Source organism: Pteropus vampyrus, unplaced genomic scaffold, assembly GCF_000151845.1.
Source record: "Pteropus vampyrus isolate Shadow unplaced genomic scaffold, Pvam_2.0 Scaffold394, whole genome shotgun sequence".
In the NCBI taxonomy this organism is placed as follows: domain Eukaryota; kingdom Metazoa; phylum Chordata; class Mammalia; order Chiroptera; family Pteropodidae; genus Pteropus; species Pteropus vampyrus.
Genome location: NW_011889175.1, coordinates 1,508,708 through 1,532,259, shown reverse-complemented (window position 1 = coordinate 1,532,259; position 23,552 = coordinate 1,508,708). Strand labels below are relative to the sequence as shown.

At 53.4% G+C, this 23,552-nt stretch overlaps 1 protein-coding gene across 5 annotated transcripts; it reads left to right on the top strand.

The window, feature by feature from the left end:
• Positions 1 to 2,482: 2,482 nt before the first annotated feature.
• On the top strand, positions 2,483 to 23,403 carry SLC12A4 (solute carrier family 12 member 4). Of its 5 annotated transcripts, none has more exons than XM_011380521.2 (24): positions 2,483 to 2,723; positions 7,610 to 7,704; positions 8,878 to 9,009; positions 12,096 to 12,242; positions 12,328 to 12,382; positions 14,024 to 14,154; positions 15,462 to 15,703; positions 15,849 to 16,063; positions 16,589 to 16,753; positions 16,832 to 16,930; positions 17,226 to 17,283; positions 17,645 to 17,819; positions 18,246 to 18,364; positions 19,720 to 19,818; positions 20,015 to 20,134; positions 20,346 to 20,450; positions 20,717 to 20,885; positions 21,132 to 21,327; positions 21,442 to 21,611; positions 21,700 to 21,831; positions 21,911 to 22,018; positions 22,219 to 22,406; positions 22,527 to 22,660; positions 22,829 to 23,403. In XM_011380521.2, the coding sequence occupies exons 1-24, from the start codon at positions 2,609 to 2,611 to the stop codon at positions 22,918 to 22,920; spliced, it is 3,261 nt and encodes a 1,086-aa protein (XP_011378823.1). In that variant the 5' UTR covers positions 2,483 to 2,608; the 3' UTR covers positions 22,921 to 23,403. The 5 variants fall into 5 exon arrangements, with proteins under 5 accessions (XP_011378823.1, XP_023379327.1, XP_011378824.1 ...); XM_023523559.1 differs by lacking the exon at positions 2,483 to 2,723 and adding an exon at positions 2,771 to 4,348; XM_011380522.2 differs by lacking the exon at positions 2,483 to 2,723 and adding an exon at positions 7,124 to 7,235.
• The last annotated feature ends 149 nt before the right edge of the window (positions 23,404 to 23,552 follow it).

Here is a 23,552-nt window from a genome sequence, read left to right as displayed (position 1 = left end):
ACAGCAGAAGTGATGCTGTGCACGTTTCTAGGTCTTGGCCTAGAGAAACTGTTAGCTTCTACTCCCTGCTTGTTGGGCTATTTACCCATGGACTGCAGCCACTATACCATGAGAAAGCCATGCAGTCTATAGATAGGTCCATATGCAAAGGACCCAGTAGTCCACAGCCCCACTGAGCTCTTTGCCCACAGCAGTAACGACTTGCTAGTCATGTGAGCAAGTCACCTTCGAAATAAATCTGGCCTCAGTTGATGCCATGGAGAGGAGAGACAAGCTTTACTCAACTTGCAGATTTGTAAGCAAATAAATGTGATTATTGTTTTAAGCCACTAAGTTTTGGGGTAATTTCTTATGTAGCGATAGCTTACTGGAACAATTATATTTTTCATACTTGATATTTCTGCTTATGTTTTAAAATATTTTCTTGTTTAAGATTGCTAATATTCTCCCTTATCTTTTATAATATGTTTATTAGGCTAATTTTGAATTTTTGATCAATGAATTTTAATAATTTTCCTGATATTTTCTTTTGAAATGTCTGTCCTCCTCAAATGTCTTTTGCTTTTTTCTTAGGAGGTTATTTTGCCTGTGAGTACCCTGATGGTGTAGGCTATTTGGTCAGTCAGTGAATAGTATGGGGGAAGTTGTATTCTAGCCACAGTCTCCCCCAGAACCTAAAGTTGTCAGTTGGACTGTAACAGCCTATTTCCCCCAGACAGCACCTAACTCTGCCCCTGAGGAGAGAGGCCACATGTGACCGGAAGGTAAGAGCAGTGTAAACATTGCTGAGAACATGTGTCTGGTCATATTTAAATCCCACTCTTCTCTAGTTAAAGGCTTGTAGTACACCGTGGTGTGGATCTTGGGGCCAGGGTCTAAGGATACCAATGTGATAAGACCAAAAGGGTCCTGCCCTTGTGAAGTCTACAATCTAGTAGGCACAAAAAACATTAATCAAAAATCCCCACCAACACATTTCTCCGTGCAGTGGGTACTATGAAGGGAAAGTGCCCCAGGGGAAATCAATCCAGGAGAAGGTGAGGTGGGGTGGCAGAATGGGTGTCAGATAAGTCGTCAGGGGAGGAGATGGTGCTCCTTCCGGGCTAAGACCTCCATACTGAGATTGGTAAGTGAGGATGGGAGCAGAGGGTCAAAAGGATTTCTGTCAGAGAGAACAGCAGGCAATTTGCAGAAAACTCCTGAGTTTGAGGAAGTAAGAGAGGGCAGAAGGGCGGAGGCTGGGAGGAGGTTGGGGAGAGGTACAGCTGGAGAGGTTGGAGGGGCCAGATGGAGCAGGGCTTTGTGGGCCAAGAGAACTTAGACGTTCTCTTTAGAAGAGGTGGCATTACCATGAGCAGGGAGTCCATTTGAAAGGCTGCTACTGTGGGCAGCTGAAGGTGGTGTGAAGGACAGGAGGTCAAGTGGACAGGCCTTGACTGGGATGACTATGGGGTAGGGGTCCGAATGCTTGTCAGCTCAGAGGTCATCCTGCAAGGCCCAGTGACTCTGATTCCTGATTCCACCCCAGAGCTGGAGGCTGGGAGAAGGCAGCAGAGGGCATGGTCTGGGTTGTTTGGGAAGATACCATTGATTCTGATGTTTTAAAGCCCTGTGAGCCATAAAAGGGAGCAGAACAGAGACAGACAAGTAAGATGGGCTCTGGAGTTTTCTGAAAGAAACAAACAGCTCAAAGTGTGGCCTAGAAAGACAAAGATGGTAAAGATAACTGAATAAGTCATCTTTAGCAGCGGAATAGAAAGTGAAAGAGTTAAGAGCAAGTAAGTAAACGATTCGGGTAAAGGAATCCCCAGGAGGTGAGATAGTAAAAGATAAAATTAAGATGAAAGAATTTGGCTAAAGAATCCAATGTAGCGTCCCAAAGGGGCAAACAGGGCAGGGCGAGGAGGACAGGTGTCCTTACCGCGGAGGAGGCAGCAGCCTGGGGGAAGGCGCAGGAATCCCCAGCCGCCTTCACCAGGGACAGACTGCAGCGAGGGGTGAGGGGCAAGGATGGACCTTCGCAAGGATTGGGTCTCCAGGGACGCCAAGGAGAGGTGGAAGATGCAGATGATGGAAATAGGGATAGGGTACCGAGAAATGGCCGGAGGCCCTGGACAGCATTGGGAGGGCCTGCCGACACACTGGACGGGTCCTGCCAACACTTCTTAGTCCTAAGTAACAGAAATGTCGCTGAGCGTTTACTAGGAACAGAGCTCAGAGCCAATGCACTCCACGCTCCACCTCATGGAGCCCTCAGGAAGCCCTAAGAGGTGGAAGCGCATTTCCTCATTTTACAAGTACCGCATCTAGGACACAGAGAGGTCCACCCCTCGCCCAAGGACACACAGGAATCGGGTTGTCCCCAGGGCGTGGAGCTGCTAGTAGTACTCTTTCTAGAGGGGCTTCACTCCTCCGGGGGGCCCCCCTCGGGGAGGAGCCGGCCTGAGCCCCTCCTGCTTCCCGCCCCCGAGGGGCGGCCCGGGGGACTGGCGGAGGAAGTGAGCGCAGCGGGGAGGAATGCGAGCGGGCGGGGCGCGCCGGCCTGGGGTGGCGGGGACAGCCGGGCTGGCGGCCGGGGCAGCAGGCGCGGCAAGGCCGAGTGCGCGCGATGCCTCACTTCACTGTGGTACCGGTGGACGGGCCGCGGCGCGGCGACTATGACAACCTCGAGGGGCTCAGTTGGGTGGACTACGGGGAGCGCGCCGAGCGAGAAGACTCAGACGGTGAGAGCACGTCTGGAGCGGGCACTGACCGGGATGGGGGAGCCAGCCACGCGGGGCCCGCGCTCACACAGACACCTGGTCCGTGCGTGCACACGTCGATGTGGACCAACTCTTTTAGTCTGCGCCGTCGCCACCCCTCCCTCGCTCCGCCGCGCAGGCACGATTTTCTTGGGCCCTTCCCGCCCCAGCTCCTCCCTTGCCGGCCACGGGCGGGGGCTGCAGACGTGGCCGACCGAGGAGGTCAGGCCAGTGGGGCCGCCCGGCGTGTGAATAGCAGCGAGTCCCCAGCTCTGGCCCTTCCTTGCTGGGAGCATAGTTGCAGCCGGGTCCTCGGTCCCTTCACCTTCTGTGAACGACTTCCAGCCTCTTCTCGCCTCGCCTACTCATTTGCGCCTCTGCCCCTGAGACTCCCCTTCCTTCCCCCATCTTTGTGCCTCTCTGCTCTCGGGCCAGCAAGAGAGAAGGGTGTGCCTGTCTGTGCGGGTCTATGGGTAACTGCCAGTGAGTGCACTCGTGTTGATCCCCGTTTATATCTGTAGGTACCTACCTTGGGCATCTGGGAAGCACTCACACGGAAACGGGCTTGTCTGGGCACTTTCTGTGAATTATCTCGCTTAATCCTCCCACTTTCCCCCAACGGATAGGTCCTGTTACTCACATTTAGGAAGGAGTGAATTGAGATATGGATCGTTATGTAACTTGCCTCAGGGGATTCAAACTCAGGGTTGGAGACTCCAGCGCCCTAACTCTTAGCCTAGGTGTTAGAACTGGGCCTGGAGGTAAGCCCCTCCTTCTTTCTTTCGGGTGCTTGGCTCTTTCCATGCCCCTATCTCCATCTGCTACCCCAGGATGTCCCCACGTGCCTGTCCTTGCCAGGGCTCACCCTTGGAATGGGCAAGGGTGAGAACATGTGTCTGTATGTGTAGCATATATGCATGTGTAATTGTGCTTGTGTAAGTGTGTAGCTGTGGGGTATCACAGGGTGAAGCTGGGGTCAGGGTAGCACATTCTCATGGCCACTTTCCTGCAGGGGTATCAATGATGAGGATGGTGATATGACTGATGACAAATGCCTGTGTCTGTGACTGACCATGATGGAGATATGAAGGGAACATTTGTGTTGGTGGCATGTGTCAGGTGATGTGATCTTGACCTAGCTCTGGTCCGTGATGGTGACATAAACGAAGTGATCCATACCTGATGTGGGTGATGGCTACATGCGTGTCACCTAACTGCCATGTGGGGAGATGCACAGGACAGCCGTTTTTGTGCACACACCCCAACACCCCCACCCATGGTACCCTGACCTAGCCTTGTTCCAGTGGTCAGAGCAGAAGCCAGCATCAATGCTCCCCCTAGCCCTAGGAGGCTTTCTCTCCCAAAGGCTGCGCTGGACTACATCCTTAGGATCAGCCTGGACCAGTGGGCAGGCAGAGCTAAGCCTAGCCTCTGGCCCCGCCTTGGCCTCTCACAGTGACTGTAGGGACCTGGAGCCACATTGGCTGAGTCCTGCCAGGTCCTTCCAGGCTGAGCCGGCTCCTCCCACCATCCCCCCCTTCTTCCTCTTACTCCTTGTCAGCCAGACTTTGGCTGTGTCTGCAGTATGGGGGACACTCTTCGCCCTGGTGAGTGATTATGATCTTTCTTGGTGGGAACTACAAAGGGTTGGGGGCACAAAAGCAGTGAGCCTCAGGTTCATCTCATGGGTATCCCCAGCTTGGTACTTGAATCTCTCAGGGCCAACACCTCTGCTCCATGGGGTGTAGAGGTTCTAAAGAGGTACCCCTGGAAGAGGTTTGTGAGCACAGGGATCAGGGGTGTCACCTGAATACCCATCTGCTGCTGGTGCATTCACAGCTGCAGTCAGGAACACACATATATGTGTACTTCACAGGCAGTCCCCAGGCCTAGGCCATGCTCTGGTTCTCAAGGGGTTTCAGGTGGTATCTGAGCAGCTTCGGCCTGGCAGGCATGCCCAGACCTGCCCTGGAATTTTTGGAATAGCTGAGGGCAGTACAGACACCCAGACACTGCTTAGATCCACCAACCCCCCATCCTATATTCCCACAATCTCAAGGGAGTTGTCCTTAAATGAGGCTTTGAAGAGCCCCCAAAAATACCTGCTGGGTATCTAGCACCAGACTGTCCTTTTTCTGATGCATCAGGACAGTTAGAAGAGTGGGTGTTACTATCTCTACTTCATAGAAGACGAAGCCAAGGCAGCACAAAGAAGGTAAGAAAGTTATCCTGGGTCACAGAGAGGGAAGGTCAGGAATCCAAACCAGGCTGCTGGCTATCTGAGCACCAAGAGTGTATGTGCACCCTGGCCAAATTGCAAACCCGACACTCTTCTCTAATTAAAGGCTTGTACGGCACCCTAGGGTGCATTCTGAGACAGCCTAAAATAGGAGTAGGGAACCTGCAGCTCAGCTCTTACCTGGTTCTGGTGGATCCTGGGATCCAGGTTTGACCCTTCTCGCTGGGTAACCTTGCTTCTGAATCTCTGAGTCTTCCTTTCCTTGTTACTAAAACAAAGAAAATGATTACTGCAGGGTTGCTGTGAGGACTGGAGGCAACCCTTGGAAGGGTTCTGAGCCATTCTGGAGTCATGGCTGAAGGGACAAGGGATCTGCTAGGTCTTGGAGGACCATCCACAGCCAGTATTGGGGAACTGCTCTTTGCCCAGCTCTGCATTTTCTGGATACTAGTGCAGTTGCCTTAGAGAAGTCAGCAATGGTGGGGCAGGCTGCAGTGCATGAGGTTAGAATAATTTATAATTTATTTCCAACATACTTAACAAAAATATCAGAAGAGATATGCCACACCCCTCCCAGCAGGCTCCACCCCTTGGTGCCTCTCCAAAGGACTGTTACTAACAGAAAGATGAAAACCATGCAGAGGAATGGGGCAAGGACTCTGAGATGAGGCAAATGGGCAAATGGTGACTGCATCTAAGGAATAAATTTAGCTTGGAGATTCCTGGCAGCCAAAGCAGAAAGGGAAATAAGCGGAGCTCTCTAGCTGCCATTTTCTGATGAAATGAAGCATGTGATTTATTCAGAGGAGACACTTTTTTGTCACAAAAATCCGAGAGTACTTTCGAGAGGCTTTGCACTGAAGGACCATCAATGTAATGGGCAGTGTTATTGAGTTTTCACATTTTTCTTATGGCTTTTTATCCTGATCCAGAACAAGCATCAAGGGCACAGCAAACGTCATAGGGTGTCTGAGGAGCTATGTGACCCCTCCGAGGCTTTAATGTGGCTTAGTAGGCTGGCTTGACCTGCTGCCCTGGTAACTGTGCTGTTGGTATTGACCTACACACAGTCTTGTAGCTCGTGGAACTTAACTGTTTGGCTTACTTAGCTAGTCCAGGTTCTTAGATGAAGTGATGTACCACTGTCATATGCTGTGCAAAGGAAGAGCAGAGTTTGGCCCAGAAATTGCCATCAGCACACTTTGCCTGTCAATCTCCTTGGGTAATAAAGAATCCACAGTGCAGCACCTGCTGAGTGATCATTGGCTCAGAGAAGGCAAGCTAAATCTCATATCAATGGCAAGAGGATATATCAGATGGAGGAGAATGTGTCATTCAGCATTCTTAGCTGCAAACAAGAGAAATGAAATTATGGGCTATTTAACCAGAGAAGGTTGGCAGAGAAGGTTGGCATGGCCAGTGCCAGAACACGGCCAACACCCCCCTAGTCTGGCTCGGTGATGACACTTCTGTTGCTGCCTCTATCACTGGACACCAGGCCAGCACTGCTGCCACAGCCATTGCCATCCAACACCAACCTGGCTTCTTTGAACCAAGATGTCAGCTTCCCATTTACTATAAGGCCTTCAGCCACCACTACAGCTGCCAGACTGTCTTCAGGGGAAAACAAACAAACAAACAAAAACACTTATTGACTAGAAAAGGAGTACTTGGTTTCTTCTGCCTGCTTGATGAAAAGTTGTGAATGTCCCCCACCGAGACTCACAAGGGACAAAGTTTGGAAAACTGGGAAGAGTGTGAATGCTGGACAGCCAGAAAATACAGCTAGGCTTTGATAGGTATACTAGGCTTATTTTAAAAAGTGCATCTGGCTCCTTTCTATGAGGTTTCCTTGGAGCTAAAGCACTGACTCACCATCTTGGGGGTAGGTGTGGACCCTGGTATCGGCCACGCAGTTAGTCTGGGCAAGCGGCTGGGATCTGGGGACAGGGAAGCCAACAAAGGGCTCCTGCTGGCAGTCTGCTCAGTTCGACACCCACCTGGCCCGGCTTTCTTGGACGACCCTAGACCGCTCCTTGCGCCTGCCTCCACTCTCTGGACTGACTCCAGCTTGTGGCTCCTCCCAGCATGCCCGGGGCTGCCCTCCAGGAGGCCCCTGCGCGGTGCATGGTGGGGCAGCTCCAGGCGGCTTCTGACCATGGCGGCAGAAGGCGCCCTATGTGGCTTCATTTACCTGGAGGGCAGCACCCGGGCAGGCCCTGAGGACACCGAGGCCTTGGCGCCTGTCACACTGGGTATTCCAGATGGGCTGAGAAATGCGATTGGGGGTTGGAGGACAGATCAAGACTGGGACACGCCCCTCCCAGCAGGCTCCGCCCCTCAGTGGTAACACGTGTGTGAACTAGTGTCTGGGGCTTTCACACTGGTGCCCTTTGCTAGAAGAAATGAGGTGATGGGTTTTGGTCATTGGCCATTCTGCCAATTCTGGCCCTTCAAGGAGACTGGCAGGATTTGATGGGAAACAGGCCTAGCTTGGTAACTCTGGCCCCCAAAATGCTCCATAGAAATGATGTTTTGTGGGCAGGATTGCTGGGAAGTAGTGCAGGATTGGGGCTCAGAAGGCAGCCCCTGACTGCGATTCTGTCTCTCTCTCTCTCTCTCTCCACAGGACACGGCAACCACAAAGAAAGCAGCCCTTTCCTTTGTCCCTTGGAGGCTTCCAGAGGAAGTGAATACTATGACAGGAACCTGGCACTGTTTGAGGTAGCTGAGGAGCCATTCTGGGCGGCAGGTGTGGTGGGTAGATGGGCGGGCAGGGGCCTGTCAGGACCCGAGTCTTAGCTAAGCAGGCAGGCTGGACAGTTGTGCCTCCTTATGTCTTGGCTCCTTCTCCAGTCTTCCCTTGTCTGTCTTGACCCTTAGCAGCCAGGCTGTGGTTTTGTTGGCCCTTTAAACTGAAACTGCTTTCCCAGAGGCCACTCACATCCCCATCTCGTTACTACCTCCAGGGGTGTTTGCCTTTGACTTCTATGCAGACCCTCAGCAAAGCAACTGACCATCTCAGGATTTCCTTTCTTCCCTTCACTCCTAGGATTTCTTGCAGTCCGTTTTTCTTCCCTCTCCTGTGAACTCTTCTTTGTCCTTCCTGGTTGGCTTTTCCAACCCTGTCCCCTTTAGGTTCACTGAAGCCTGGTCCTTCTCACTGCATCTGTCCCCTCTCTACATGTGTACCTCAGTGGACACTTCTCTGGAAACATTCCCAATTTTGTGCCTCTGAACTTAAATTTTAGCCTTTTCAGACTCAAGCTCAGAAGTTGGATATGGATTTAGGACACAGTTTAGGCCTCTAAACTCTGGGGCCAGGAACCCACCTTGGGGATTAAGGTGGGTTACTCACTGGGCCTAGAACCTGGTGGGGAAGACCATCCAGAAAGATCAGGGTTTGAGCAAATAGGAGAGACTGTACTTGTCCCAGACATCCCTCTTTTGACTTCCTTGGTTTCCTGAGGCGACTAGGGGTAGCTTTTTTGTGGGAGAATTCAGGGCAGATGTGAGTCCCAGAGACCCACTCATAGCTGAGAGGAGGCCAGTCAGAACAGCAGGATGAAGTGTGCCATTCGCCTCTCTGCCAGCTGTGCCCTGTCCTGCCCTCTCTCCTGAGGCAGGTAGTTTGCACAAATGGGCTGGTAGCGACTGTAGCGAAGGTGGGGCAGAGAGAAACAGCTGCTGAGTTACGCCTTTAAGTGCCGCGTGCTGGGGAGTGGTGCCCACACCTGCCCAGTCGGCTGGCTTGGGCTTCCCCAGGCAAGAGCTGGGATCAGGCCCAGGCCTGCCTCAGGGCTTGGCGAGGGGCCAGAGGCCAGGCCTCTGGCTACACATAGGTAGCCTGGCGCCAGCCGGGCCCATTGCCAGACTGCCTTGTGGCTCTGTTTACAGGAAGAGCTGGACATCCGCCCAAAGGTATCATCTCTTCTGGGCAAACTCGTCAGCTACACCAATCTCACACAAGGCGCCAAGGAGCATGAGGAGGCTGAAAGTGGGGAGGGCACCCGCCGGAGAGCAGCCAAGGTGAGCTGCCCAGGGGCAACAGAGGGGCCACTCCTGGGAAGACAGACTCAGCAACATGGAATTGGCAATTTTCCTACATGATCATGAGCATCCCAGGGGAAGTGGGTGCCAGGGGTGGTGAGCATGGAGGATGGATGCTGAGGAGAAGCCCCTCAGAGGGGCTGAGGGCTAGAGCGGGCAGAGGGTCAGGGAGGTCCTCAGAAATGACATTGAGAGCAACAGCTGCCTTCACTCAGCCCTCTCTGTGTGTGAGGTATCATGCTAAGCAGTGGGCCTGGGTTCTTGCAGGTCATCTCACAACAAAGCTGTGAGGCAAGTGCTATTATCATCCCCATTTTATAGATGAAAAAACAGTGTCAGGATTGGTAAGTAACTTGCCTAAGATGACTCATCTGGGCAAGATCAATATGTAACACTGGGAGACAAATGCTCGCGGCACACATCCGGGGCCTGGCACACCCGGGAGGCCTGGTGCACCCGGGGTATGGGCTGTGGCTCCTCTGGGGCTCTAGCCCAGGACCTTCTTTCTGTTTGTAAAGCAGACGTGCTAACCACTACTCTATGGAACCACCCCACCTAGTGTTCTTGTCGGAGGTCAGTACAGGCAGAAAGAGCTCTTGGTTGGGATAAGCCAGGTTCTCAGCCTCAGACCTGTTTGTGAGTTTTGGGCCTTGCTAGGGTGAGCCAAGGAGAGAGGGTTGACCAGATCGATATGCACCCCTCATCTTGCCTCTCTGGGAGGCAAGTCACCCCACACTTCAAAGAGGGCAGCTGAGATCTTGAGGTCACAGAGGCCTGACCCCCTACCCTGTCCTGCTGGTTGCGATTTTGCTGGCATTTTGCTAGCAGATAGCAGAGAATCGTGACTATCTGGCTATCCCTGTTCAGCCCTACAGAGGGGTCTCAGCCTCTGAGATTGTTGCCCATAGTGGGTGGTAGCATCCTTGTGTAAGTGTCCCATCTCTGTCCCTTCAGGCCAAGTCCAGGGACCTGCTGGCTGGGAGTAAAAAGGTCCCTAAGAAAGCCTAGTGTACATCTCAACAAGTATTGAAAGGAAGCCTGGATCGGTCTCTTGGCCTTATGAGGAGCCTATGAAGATGCTTGGGTCTAGCCTTAGCTTACCTGCCCAGCTCACCCACCTGGCCCTAGAGTAAGGATTTAAGAGGATACCCAAGTGTCCCAGCTGCAATGGCTTTTCCATGGAGAAGAGATGAGCCTGGTCAAGTCCATAGTGAATCAGTAGGAAGCTAGGGAGCTGAGGCCACTAAGCTATGGTCCTTGTCTAGGGTGGGTCTGAGCGGGGCCTCAGAAAAAGTAAGGCTTAAAGCAGGAAGGGCGGGCCTCCAAACAGACCATGCCAAGACCCAAAGCAGCCTCTCCGTAGCAGCCGCTCTGGCTCTGGCCTTATTACCTTCTGAGGCTGCCAAAGGTTATTTGGAGATGCAGAAAGCATTTCCGGCCCTGCCCTTTCCCACACTGCCCTTTTTCCAGAGTGACTCGGCCTAAAATTGGAGTGGGGCGAGGAACTGCCACTATCCAGTGGGTGGTCCAGGGCCTCTGAAAAGGGCTCAGACAGAGCTCAGATGAAGTATATCTGTCATCTGTATTGCTCAGGATAGTTTGAGGGGCCATTCATTCTCACTTGGGCCCTTCTGAGGTCCATTAGGCCGTACACAGATCCTGCCCCAGTCCTTCAGAAGAGTCCCTGTAGCTATAGAGCTCTCTCCAGGACAGCAGGCTTTGCTGGGGCTCTGATAGAAGTTCTCAGGTCCTCACTACCCTGGGCTGCACTCATGGAGGCTCAGTTCTTCAAGAAGTCACCCGGCCTGCCTGTGTGCTTCAGCCTCTGCCCTGGCCTCCAGCTGGCTCTTATTCTGCCCTTAGATAGTTGAAAAATCCTGCCTGGATATGCCCATTAGACCTTTCTCACCTGTCTTTTGATCTTGAGTCTCTACTCTATGCAGGGTTTTTCCAACAGCTTATCCTAAGGGCCTTCCAAGGCATTACTCATTGGGCTCAGGAGGACTTTTTGGGTACCTGCAGGGCCTGCTGGTGATACAACAGTGAACAAGCCAAGTCTACCACAGTATGGCCATGAGACAGTTGAGTGAACAGTTACCATGACCTTTGGTGACCACTACGATAAAAGGGTATATCAGATGCTGAGGGGATGCAAGAGGAAGTGCCAGCTCCACCTAAGGCAACCCAGAGGAACTTCCTGGAAGAAGCCTCCTGAAGGTTTAACTGAAGAGCGGTTTTTCAGGTAGTGAGGCAGGGCTGACCTCCTCAGGCAGAGTCTAGCACATGCCCTGGTTCAGAGACTCTGAGGGACCCATGTCATCAAGGGTTGAAGCTGACAATGAAGGTGATGGGGCACATCTGGTAGCCCAAGCCAAGAAGTCTGGCCCACACTGGATTACAGGATAGATGGTGCAGACGGTTTTCGGCAGGGATGATGAGACTGGACTTGGTTTTCAGAGACCTGCTTTGGCAGCAGAGTAGGCTGGAATACGGAGAGGCTGACAGGCACAGGAGGGCATCATTCAGATGCTCCAGATGTAGTTTCCCATGTTCAAGTGACTAAGGCTAAAGCAAGGCAGGCTTATCTAAAAGCAGCTTGAAAGGCAGACTAGGCAGGACTTGGCATCCACCTGGATTGGAGTTGGGGGTTGGAGAGAGGGAAGGCCAGGGACAACTTCTTGGATTCTGACTTGGGTGACATGGGGCCTGCTAGGTACGAAGGTGGGGATGCGAGACAGACCTCTCTTTCTAATTTAACAGAAGAGAGAAAGGGAAGCGGGCAGTACCTTGAGAGAGGTTAAGCTCAAAAGCTTACTCTTGGTGTTTTGAAAAGACCAGGTTTTATACCTTCCCAATCCCAAATTGTGTTCATATATGAAAGTCAATATAGACATCCTAGCTGTCACCCCACCCATGCGTTCCCCAGGACTCCACTCAGGATGCCCCTCTCCACCCTGTTCTCTGTAGAACACCCTGGTGACTGTTGAGTGACTGGGGCTGGCCTTCCATGGTTCATCTGGACCCCTCTGATGCTCTGTGCCTCCCCTTCCCCTCCTACTCCTTAGGCACCTAGCATGGGCACCCTCATGGGGGTGTACCTACCCTGCCTGCAGAATATTTTTGGAGTTATCCTCTTCCTGCGGCTGACCTGGATGGTGGGAACAGCTGGTGTGTTACAAGCCCTCCTCATTGTTCTCATCTGCTGCTGCTGTGTGAGTATCTTAGCTGGGGCAGGGCCCATGGCTGCCCACAGAGCCCACCCAGCTGAACTGTTCATCTGGGCCCTCCTTCCCACAGACCTTGCTGACGGCCATCTCCATGAGCGCCATCGCCACCAATGGAGTGGTTCCAGGTGGGTGAGTGCAACCCTGGGCCTGTTGGGGGTAACAGGCCCAGAATTCACTTTGACATCCCGCGGACCCCTAAAGCAGTTCTTTGGTGGGATCATAGTCCTTGAATTCGTGAATGACAGTTGCATCACTTGGGAGCATCCTTGCTTGACAGAGTTTGAGATTGCTGTTTTGTGTGTGTGTGTGTGGGTGGGTGGGTGGGTGTGTGTTTAAAGGGGGTTGGGGCTGACAAAAAAAGGTGATGGGGCTCACCTGGTTGGCCAAGCCAAGGAGTCTGGCCCATACCATGGATTATGGGATAGACAGTACAGAGAGTTTTCAGCAGGGATGATGAGATTAAGCTTGGTTTTCAGAGACCCTGTTTATTTATTTAACCATGTATTTATATCAGTATGGCCTCCTGGATATTTTATTCTTTGGATTATAATTCAGTACTTCATTATTAATTATGTTGCTCAAACTATTTTACTTTGGCCATTTAGCTACTTAGGTTGGCTCTTATGTCTGTACATGGATTTTTTTTCTTTTTGAAATAACAGCTTTATTAGTATTGCTATAAAAGTAATGGGGGTAGGGAGAAGACAAAATATATTTACCCATAAGAGGGTTTGAAAGTGCAGAAAAAGGTAGAAAGGAAAATTGAAAGTGCCCATAATGCCACTATCCCGAATTCATAACTGTTAGCCTTTTGGTAGATGGTTGTAGGGTCTTGTAAAATAGTGATATAATTGTTTTTCCCAAAGTGTATGTGTGTCTGTGTCTGTTTCTCAAATGTTGGGAAAAAGTTTATTTGTTTTTGTAACAAGATTGATAGGGTATTACTTAATTTATGTGATTATTCTCCTAGTCTTGGGTTCTACTTTTTCACTTGTAAATATTGTCCTGAACAGCCTTGCACACAAATCTCTGTTAACACCTCTGGCAGTCCCATTAGGAGAGGGTCCTGAAGGTGGGATTACAGCATGAAAGGATTAACTTTTTAAAAGTTTCTTAATCCCTGTTCCCAGATTTTTCACCAGAGAAGTTTTATCAGGAGCGGATTCAGCTAACAACATGGATCACTCTTATCCCCTGCACCCTCGCTGGCCCTGGGGCCCAGTGTTGATTCTGTCAGTCTTGCCAGGAGTGTTAGACTCTGATGGAAGCACAGACTCGGGGCAGGCGGGTCAGCTGTGGACACTCTTCTGGTGGCAGGCCCCATACTAGGCCCTAGGGACAAAAAACTGGACAAGACACTGTCCCTGCCCTGGTCGGAGGGGGTCAGACTAACAGACACAGCCCTTAGAGGGGTGTGGCATGCTGAGAGATAGGATGTACCCGGCCAGAGGAGACTGTGGGGACTGGCCTCAGTGCAGGGAGTTGGGGGACAGTGGGCCACTTAGGCACTGCTGTGGACCTAGAACTGCCCTAGCAAAGTAGTCATTTCACTGGCCTATGCTGGGCATTGGAGTTAAATGGGATAGGGTCCAACCGTAGCCTGGCCACTTACTAACTATGCGGCCTTGGGAGAATCTCCCAACCCTTCTGCTCATCTGTAAATGGGAAAAACCATCCCTGTCTCTCTAGGTGGTTGTGAGAGGCTGTCATAGAAGAGACCCCCTTGAAGAACCAGCCTTGACCTGTGTACACTTTCTCTGTTGTAGCCGGGGGCTCCTATTTCATGATCTCCCGCTCGCTGGGGCCAGAATTTGGAGGTGCTGTGGGCCTATGCTTCTACCTGGGAACAACATTTGCGGCGGCCATGTACATCCTGGGGGCCATTGAGATCTTGCTGGTGAGTCAGGCTAAGCCCTGGCCAACTCTGGTCTTGTCCAAAAAGTCCCTTTCCCGTAGGCCCAGGCTGCTCATGCTGCCCTCACCTCTTGTCACAGTCTGGGATTTATAATGTGGGAGGGCCCCTCAAAGAGAAAGATCCTCTGCTCAAGCCAGTCTCCCCTTCAACCCCTTGCCAGTTCAGGCCAGGCAGGGAAGGGGCCTGGCTGCCTTCACTTTGGCCCTGGATGTTCTATCCACTCAGGCCCCATTTCAGCCATGGCAGGTGATCTGTGGAATTCTTGCATTTAACTCAGTGACAGACAGATCTTGGCGATGACACAAAGCCTGCCTCTTGGGCATATGTGGGCTCTGGCCAGGTCTGTCTTCCCAGGCTTCTGTGCCAAGGCCCTTCAGATCCACCTCATCCTTGTCCCTAAATCAGGGCGAGCAGCCACGGGACCCTGTCTGGAGGCCAGTGCCCCCTCCATGAGCCCCATGTGCGCTCTGACTCAGCTTCCCACTCCCCACTGAACTGCCCCGGCTAGTGGGTGAAGAGGTGGAGTGGTCATAGGGAGCACAGGGTAACAAGAGCCCACCCCTGGGGATCCAGACAATAGGGGATATTTAGAGGAACTGCCTGCCTAGTCCCACCTCCAGGTCTTCTGCCTGTAGCACAGACCTGGCTCCTAGACCTTCTAGGGGTTTTTTGTTGTTATTTCCTACATTCCTACATTTATTATTTGGACTTCTTCTGTAAAGAAAACTTATCCTCTTCCCAATTTATTTATTTATTCATCCATGTACTTATATCAGTATGGACTCTGGGATATTTATTTTATTCTTGCCTCATAATCCAGTACTATCATTATTTATTTTGTTACTCAAGCTGTTCTACTTTGGCTTTTTAGCTATTCAGATTGACTCCTGTGTCTGGTTCCCTTTTAAATAACAGCTTTATTAAGATATAATTCACATACCATACAATTCACTACCCATTTAAAGCATACAATTTAATGGTCTTTAGTATATTCATAGGATTGTACAACCATAACCACAATTAATTTTAGAACATTTTCATCACTCTGAGAAGAAACCCCATAGTCATTAGTAGTCACGGTACTCCCGCCAGCCCTAGGCAAACATTAATCTGCTTTCTGCCTTTAATCAGATTTACCTCTTCTGGACATTTCATATAAATGGAATCATACAATATGTGGTCTTTTATGACTGGCTATTTCTGGATACTCTTAAAAAAAAAAGCCAAAATGATAGAATTCACTTTCCAACTAGGAAAATTGAACCTTCTTCATTTATCTCTTGTTTCAGACTTACATTGCCCCGCCAGCTGCCATTTTTTACCCAACAGGCGCTCATGATACATCAAGTGCCACCTTGAACAACATGCGAGTGTATGGGACCATTTTTCTAACCTTCATGACCCTGGTGGTGTTTGTTGGTGTCAAGTATGTGAACAAATTTGCCTCACTCTTCCTGGCCTGTGTGATCATCTCCATCCTCTCCATCTATGCTGGGGGCATCAAGTCTATTTTTGATCCGCCCATATTTCCGTAAGTAACCCGGGACTACATTGAGGCATTGCATTGACACCCTCCCAAGTAAATGGCCTTAGATGGTGAGTCCCAGAGGCTGCAGAGTGTAAACAGGTTGGGGCCTCTGACTGAGCAGGTACTGATGCTCTCCCCAACCCCACAGAGTCTGCATGCTGGGCAACAGGACCCTATCACGGGACCAGTTTGACATCTGTGCCAAGACGGCCATAGTGGATAATGAGACAGTGGCCACACAGCTATGGAGCCTCTTCTGCCACAGCACCAACCTTACCACTGACTCCTGCGACTCCTACTTCCTGCTCAACAATGTGACCGAGATCCCTGGCATTCCAGGTGCAGCTGCTGGCGTGCTCCAGGGTGCGTCCTCCTCTTGTCCTCTTGCTCCTGACCCATGGGCTGGGCAGGAGGCCGGGGATGAACATGGAAGGAGAGTGAAGGACAGAGCCAGCCTTGTGTGGCCAACTCAGGAATGGGGAGCAGGCCTGGCTCACTTCCCAGCCCAGCAGTGTCCTCTTGGCCTGGCTCCTGGCAGCTAGTTTTTAGAATAGAATAGAGCCTATTTGGCCAATGTCCCAGGCTGCAGCAGCCCCCAGAAAGTTCTGGCATCTTCCCTCTCCCCAGCCACCAGCCCCTGACGCTGCCTGGGATTGTTCTCCCAGGAGCCATAAAGGGCCTATGTCTAGGAGGCAAGCAGTGGCGGGGCTTTGGCTTCAGCCACCTTTGCCTGTTAGACTTCTGGCCAGACCACTCCCTCCCTGTAGCCATAGCAGCCCTGTGGCTGATGCCACCAGAACCTCTCACATCTGTATCCTCTGCTGGGCTGCCCCAAACTGCCCCTGCAAAGTAGGTGGGGCTGCGGTGGTGATACTGCTTTCCTCGCAGAGAACCTGTGGAGCACCTACCTGGAGAAGGGTGAGGTCGTGGAGAAGCACGGGCTGCCTTCCACAGACGCCCTTGGCGTGAAGGAGAGCCTGCCCCTGTACGTGGTGGCTGACATTGCCACATCCTTCACTGTGCTGGTCGGCATCTTCTTCCCCTCTGTGACAGGTGAGCCCTTCCTGCCCACCCACCCAGCCCTGCCCCCTCTCCCGGGGACCTCCTGAGGGAATCTTGTTGTTTTTGGAGGCATTATGGCTGGCTCAAATCGCTCCGGGGACCTCCGCGACGCCCAGAAGTCCATTCCAGTGGGGACCATTCTGGCCATTGTTACAACTTCCCTTGTGTGTATCCTTTCCCAGGCCTGGGGCAGGTAGGGAGTGGGGCAGGAGGCACTAACGTGCACATAAATTACCAGCTGGCATGCACAGACACACCACAGGTACATGCGTCCATACACACCTTTCCCCTCACACACATCACACACTCAAGGAGTGTGTGCACAATGCGAAACTCTCAGCTATAGACACCCCAGCTGAGTCTTCTGGCTAAGGCTAGGGTGAGGGGCATGTGGCTCCTATGCAGGGAATGAGTGGGAAGAGCCATGGCAGTGGAGGCCTAGCTTTCCTTGACACAGCTACAGACTTCAGCAGTGTGGTTCTCTTTGGCGCCTGCATTGAGGGTGTGGTACTCCGGGACAAGTGAGTGAGCTGGGCCCCTCCCTGTGGCAGTGTGCTCAGCTTTTGCCTGCTCTGACACCAGCTCCTCTCACATACATGGTCCCACACATGTACTCTGTCTGTTGGTTGCCAGTTTAGTCTGTGCCACCAGGTGGGTCAGGCCTCACCAGGACTTTTGCTTCTGGGAGAATGGCGACATCAGGACCAGGGTTGGGATGAGGGGAAAGGTGAGGGCCTGAAGGGCTGACCTTCCCTGCCGAGGAGCCTGAGCTCTACCCACCGTAGCCATCCTTCCTGACCCCTGATGTCCCTCACTCTGTGTGGCCCCACCCAGGGTTTGGGGGCTCCTAGCACAGAGCCTAGCCTGAGTCTGGCCCTGCAGGTATGGCGACGGTGTCAGCAGGAACCTAGTGGTGGGCACATTGGCCTGGCCTTCACCCTGGGTCATCGTCATCGGCTCCTTCTTCTCAACTTGTGGTGCCGGCCTACAGAGCCTCACTGGGGCACCACGCCTGTTGCAGGCCATTGCCAAGGACAACATCATCCCCTTCCTCCGGGTGAGCCCTTCTGTGCTCCCCCACAGCCTGGGTGCTCCTGGCCCCTCACACTGGATTGGGGAGAGAGGTAGGGGATACGGATGCATTACATCCTGCTGGGGCCAGTAGTGACCCCAGCGCCACATAGCCATCATGCGTTGTTGCTGAGAGCTGCCCTGGCCTTGGCCCTGTCCTGCTATTGGCAGAGCTGCTTGGGCCGAGAATCCTTGTGGCCTGTCTATGGCTCATTCGGAGCAGAGAGGCCTGGAGAGGTGGAGGGCAGAGAAACTTATGTAACCTATTGGCATAGGCATGGATGTGCCTGAGCCCCAGAGGAGGGACTAGGAAATGATGGAAGCCAGGCTGTGGCTTATGGCTCAAGGTATGGAATGGGGGTCTTGGGACCAGCTTCTTCCCTTCTGATCCCACTAACCTTGGTGCATGCAGGTATTTGGCCACGGGAAGGCAAATGGTGAACCAACATGGGCACTCCTCCTGACTGCACTCATCGCTGAGCTGGGCATCCTCATTGCCTCCCTCGACATGGTGGCCCCCATTCTGTCCATGTGAGCTGGGGGCCAGGGCAAGGCAGGGCGGGAGACGATCTTGGGAAAGGCTTACTATACCCTCAGCACCCTTCAGCCGGGGGCCCCAGCACCTCCCTGTGACCCTGCCTGGTGTCGAGGATGCAGTTTGGAGATATGTCAGCTGTATGGGAACATGTTTGCCTGGCAGAGGTCAGTCTACCTCTGCATTCAGGAACAAAGTCTGACACACAGGCAGAAGTTTTAAAGAGACCAACAGGTTCCACACCCCTCTGTGGGACAGACTCTCAGAGCAGGCAGGCGGCAGCCCTCCGCTCCTGGACGGGGCAAGCACCCAGTCTCTAGTACCTTGAAGCCACCACCACTGTTCCATCCATCCATTTTCAAAGTTGTTTGCTTTTAAAATTCTGGGATCAACTGGACATCTGAGTCTGCCAGTACCCTGCAGGAGGTGGCCAGCACATGGCAATGTCTGGGGGCCTCTGTGCCAGAGCTCGTGTAGCTACTGTGTTCACTTCTGCCAGTGTTGGGGCCCACTCGATCTGTCCACACACATCTTATTCTACTGCCAATGCTCCCTCTTGCTTGTTTGATTATGATAGAACTACTCTTCACTGCCCCATTCAGTGTGTAGGCCTCACAGAATCCCCTTTCCCCTGAAGCAGCCCCCACCCAGCTACAGTCACACCACAGTGATCTCTTATCCCCAAACATGCCCACTGTTGCCCAGCTGCACCCACACATAGCACACACTTGAAACTGTTCTTGCCACAGTGGTCTTGTGTGGTGATCCCTCACTGCCCAAGCCAGAGGATAGATCTCAGCCTTTATCATGTGGCTCTTCCTGGCAGCCCTGATGGGGCCGAATACTCCCCGCTCGTGGGAGTCCCTGCCCCCTGGCATGCCCTCTAGTAAGTCCTCTTGCCTTGTCTGCTCTTCTCCAGCCAGCTGAGAATAGACGATGGTACCCCTCCCCTCAGCCCTCAGCTCCTCAGCTCTCTTCCTGGGGGGTTCTCCCCATCTGTTCCTCCCCACATTCACGACAACCCTTAATCCAACTGGTCACCCAGGCCAGGGACCTGGATGTTGTCTAGCTATCTCCACAGATGGCACTCCTCGGCACCACCCTTTTCCACAGCAGTACACTTGCTGTTCCCTGCCTGCCGTCCCCCCCTCACTTCTCCTCTGCTTTTGAACACTTGCCCATCCTCTAAACCCTAGGTCTGAGGCCACCTGTGCAGTAGTCTCATCTGCCTCAGGCTTAGGTGTGGGTGTTTTGAGGCTAGAAAGACCTGGCTGAGACCATGCAGGGCAGGGACATTAGGTACCCGGCCGCCAAGGAGTCCGCTCTGTACCAACCAGCCCCTATGATACAGGTTCTTTCTGATGTGTTACCTGTTTGTGAACCTGGCCTGTGCTGTGCAGACGCTCCTGAGGACCCCCAACTGGCGGCCCCGGTTCAAGTACTATCACTGGTGAGCACCACCTGGGCCCCTGAGATAAGTCCTCTGACACAAGGGCTATTGGGAAAGCCAGGAGCCCCATTCTGGATGGGGTTTGAGTTTCCTGGGCTGTAGTTGCTATTGGTGAGAGATTAGGGGGCTGGGGGGCTTGGCCTGGGGCCCTACTGGTCTTTCCCTGATTCTGGCCCTTCCCCACTCTCTGACCCAGGGCACTGTCCTTCCTGGGCATGAGTCTCTGCCTGGCCCTTATGTTTGTCTCCTCCTGGTACTATGCCCTGGTTGCCATGCTCATTGCGGGCATGATCTACAAGTACATTGAGTACCAAGGGTGAGTGAGGGGCCGCTGCCGGGTTGGGGCAAGTGGGGTGGTCTGTATGGTGGGTTGTGGGGAGCCGAGCCACCCTTCACTAGCTACCTTAGATATTAGGGCTGGGGAACTGTGACTCAGGGCCTGTCCTCCTCCATCTCACATACATTTGGACAGAATAGAATCCCTTGGGTGGGACCAGGGGCTGACCAGCTTATGGTGGCCTCTGTAGGGCTGAGAAGGAATGGGGTGACGGGATCCGAGGCCTGTCCCTGAGTGCTGCCCGTTACGCATTGTTGAGATTAGAGGAGGGGCCTCCTCACACCAAGAACTGGCGGTAAGTTCACACCCAGACGGGCAAGGGCCGCTCTAGGTTCTTGAGGGGGGTTCTGTGAGGGTGGGTGGGTCAAGAGGTGCTGGCTTCCCTTCCCTGGTCCATGCTCCCCATCCTGGGTTGCCAGGGATGCTGTCCTACTTGTTGAGTCCTTGGATCTCTGCTCCCCAAACCTATGGGGGCTTGCGAGCTGAGAAGGGAAGGAGGAGAGGGCCTCCCTGGAAACCTCTATCCCTGGTCTCAGGCTCCCTCCCATCTGGCCACCACAGGCCTCAGCTGCTGGTGCTGCTGAAGCTAGATGAGGATCTTCACGTGAAGTACCCACGGCTCCTCACCTTTGCGTCCCAGCTGAAGGCAGGCAAGGGCTTGACCATCGTTGGTTCTGTCATCCAGGGAAGCTTCTTGGAGAGCTATGGCGAGGCCCAGGCCGCTGAGCAGGTGCCTGCTACGTGGGGCAGGGAGGTGACCTGGACTAGAGGTGTCCGGGCTGTAACTGGTGTGTAGGGGTGGAGCCCAGTTCTGGCCAGCCAGGTGCACAGCACCTGAGAGCTGGAACAAAGGTGGGTATGGCTGTCCCACCTTGAAAACAGCCTCCAGGTGGGCAGTTTACCTTCTCCCCTCCCCCTTCCTCGGCAGAGGGGATGCTGATGGTCTTGCCTTCTGATCCTTGTGTGTTCCCCACAGACAATCAAGAACATGATGGAGATTGAGAAAGTGAAGGGCTTCTGCCAGGTGGTGGTAGCCAGCAAGGTGCGTGAAGGGCTGGCCCACCTCATCCAGTCTTGCGGCCTAGGCGGCATGAGGCATAATTCCGTGGTGCTGGGCTGGCCCTATGGCTGGCGACAGAGTGAGGACCCACGTGCCTGGAAGACCTTTATTGGTGCGTGAGGGGCCAGAGCCTGGGATCAGCCACGGGGTTCAGGAGCTGGGGTTCAAATGAGGGCAGAAGTCAGAGGGCTACAGGCTGGCAGTCAGCAGTGTCCCTCCTCCCCAGACACCGTTCGTTGCACCACGGCTGCCCACCTGGCCCTGCTCGTGCCCAAGAACATCGCCTTCTACCCCAGCAACCATGAGCGCTACCTGGAGGGCCACATCGATGTGTGGTGGATTGTGCATGATGGTGGCATGCTTATGCTTTTGCCCTTCCTGCTGCGCCAGCACAAGGTGGGCCGGGGGTGGGCCCAGGTGAGAAGGGCTGGGCCCTTGGAGGGGTGGTATGCAACTGAACCCCCCACCTGCTCTGTCGCCACAGGTTTGGAGGAAGTGCCGGATGCGCATCTTTACTGTGGCCCAGATGGATGACAACAGCATCCAGATGAAGAAGGATCTGGCCATCTTCCTGTACCATCTACGCCTTGAGGCAGAGGTAGAGGTAGTAGAGATGGTGAGTCATCTGCCTCAGTGTGGCCCTGTGGATACCCTGTCTCACATAGCCCAGTCCTCATGGCCTCCCCTCTCCCTAGCACAACAGCGACATCTCTGCATATACCTATGAGCGGACACTGATGATGGAGCAGCGGTCCCAGATGCTGCGGCAGATGAGACTGACCAAGACTGAGCGGGAGCGAGAAGTTAGTGGCCTTCTTGGTTCAGAGCAGGGATGGGTGGCTGGGTCAAGTCTTTGGAGACACCACCAGATGGGGACATCTGATTGATTCACCCCAGCCCCACCCAAGTCAGTGCCCATGTTCCTGAGGCTAGGTTATCATGTTAGGCCAGCCAGGCTCCTTTTTCCCATGTCACTGAGGCTACCTCCTCTGATTTTCTTCAGGCCCAGCTGGTCAAGGACCGGCATTCAGCCTTGCGACTGGAAAGCCTGTACTCAGACGAGGAAGATGAGTCTGCAGCTGGGGCTGACAAGATCCAGATGACATGGACACGGGACAAGTATATGGCAGCTGAACCCTGGGACCCCAGCCATGCCCCTGACAACTTCCGAGAACTGGTCCATATTAAGCCGTGAGTGCAGCAGAAACAGACCCAGCCACACTGGGGCCTGGGTGTGGAGGTGGGATGGGGGCAGGCAAGCTCTGTGGGTAGGCCAGGGGTAGGACCCATGATCATCTGCATTACTGGCAGGGACCAATCCAATGTGCGGCGCATGCACACTGCTGTGAAGCTCAATGAAGTCATTGTCACACGCTCCCATGATGCCCGATTGGTCCTACTGAACATGCCTGGCCCACCCAAGAACAGCGAGGGCGATGAGAACTGTATCCTTTTGTGGAGATACAGGCAGTGGGGAAGTGGACAGCATGCGAGGTCACACTGGGTACCTGTAGTGGGGGGCCGGGTTATCCCAGTTCTGAATGATCGATAGGCCAAACTTCCCTGAGTGCCCCTTGGTCCTGGTGCTGCCTCTTTGACCTGATGCCCTACAGACATGGAGTTCCTGGAGGTACTGACCGAGGGCCTTGAGCGGGTGCTGTTGGTGCGTGGCGGTGGCCGTGAAGTCATCACCATCTACTCTTGAGCCCAATACAGACTTGCGGCCTAGAGTGGAAGTGTTCAGTGTAACACCCCCTCCCAGCACCCACCTGCTAGCCCTGCTTTGCTTGGCCCTGCCCTGGACACAGCTTTGCTAGGTCTCCTTAGAGCCTGGTCCTGGGCCTGGCAATGGAGATGGATCCGAGGTCCTGCAGGACCCTGAGAGGTTTGGGGGCTGTCCCATGCAGCACTCCTGGAGTCCTGCCCTGGCTGGAGAAGACTGATGGGGCTGACATGGGGTTTGAAGGCAGCCAGCCCAGGAGAGCTATTTATTGAATATTTATTGTTTGGATGTCACCATCAGAGAGAAGGGAAAGGGTGACAAGGTGGGGGGTGGGGAGGTCTGCCCCAGCCCACCTGCTGGAAGACCTGGCTTAGGCTACTGTGGGCAGGGACCCCCACCAAGCTGAGCCTAATGGAGCCAGCTGAGGCCTGACTTTTTTCAATAAAACATTGTGTACTTCTGGGCCTCCTGCCGCCCAGGCTCTTTTTCCCCTGGCGCCAAGGGAAGAAGGCGGAATTGAACCCAGGCCCAGAGCTTGGCTCCCTGAGGCTGTGCCCCTTTCCAGCAATCTCTGGCCACCCCATTGGCCAGGCTGTCCCTCCCCTTGCCCCCAA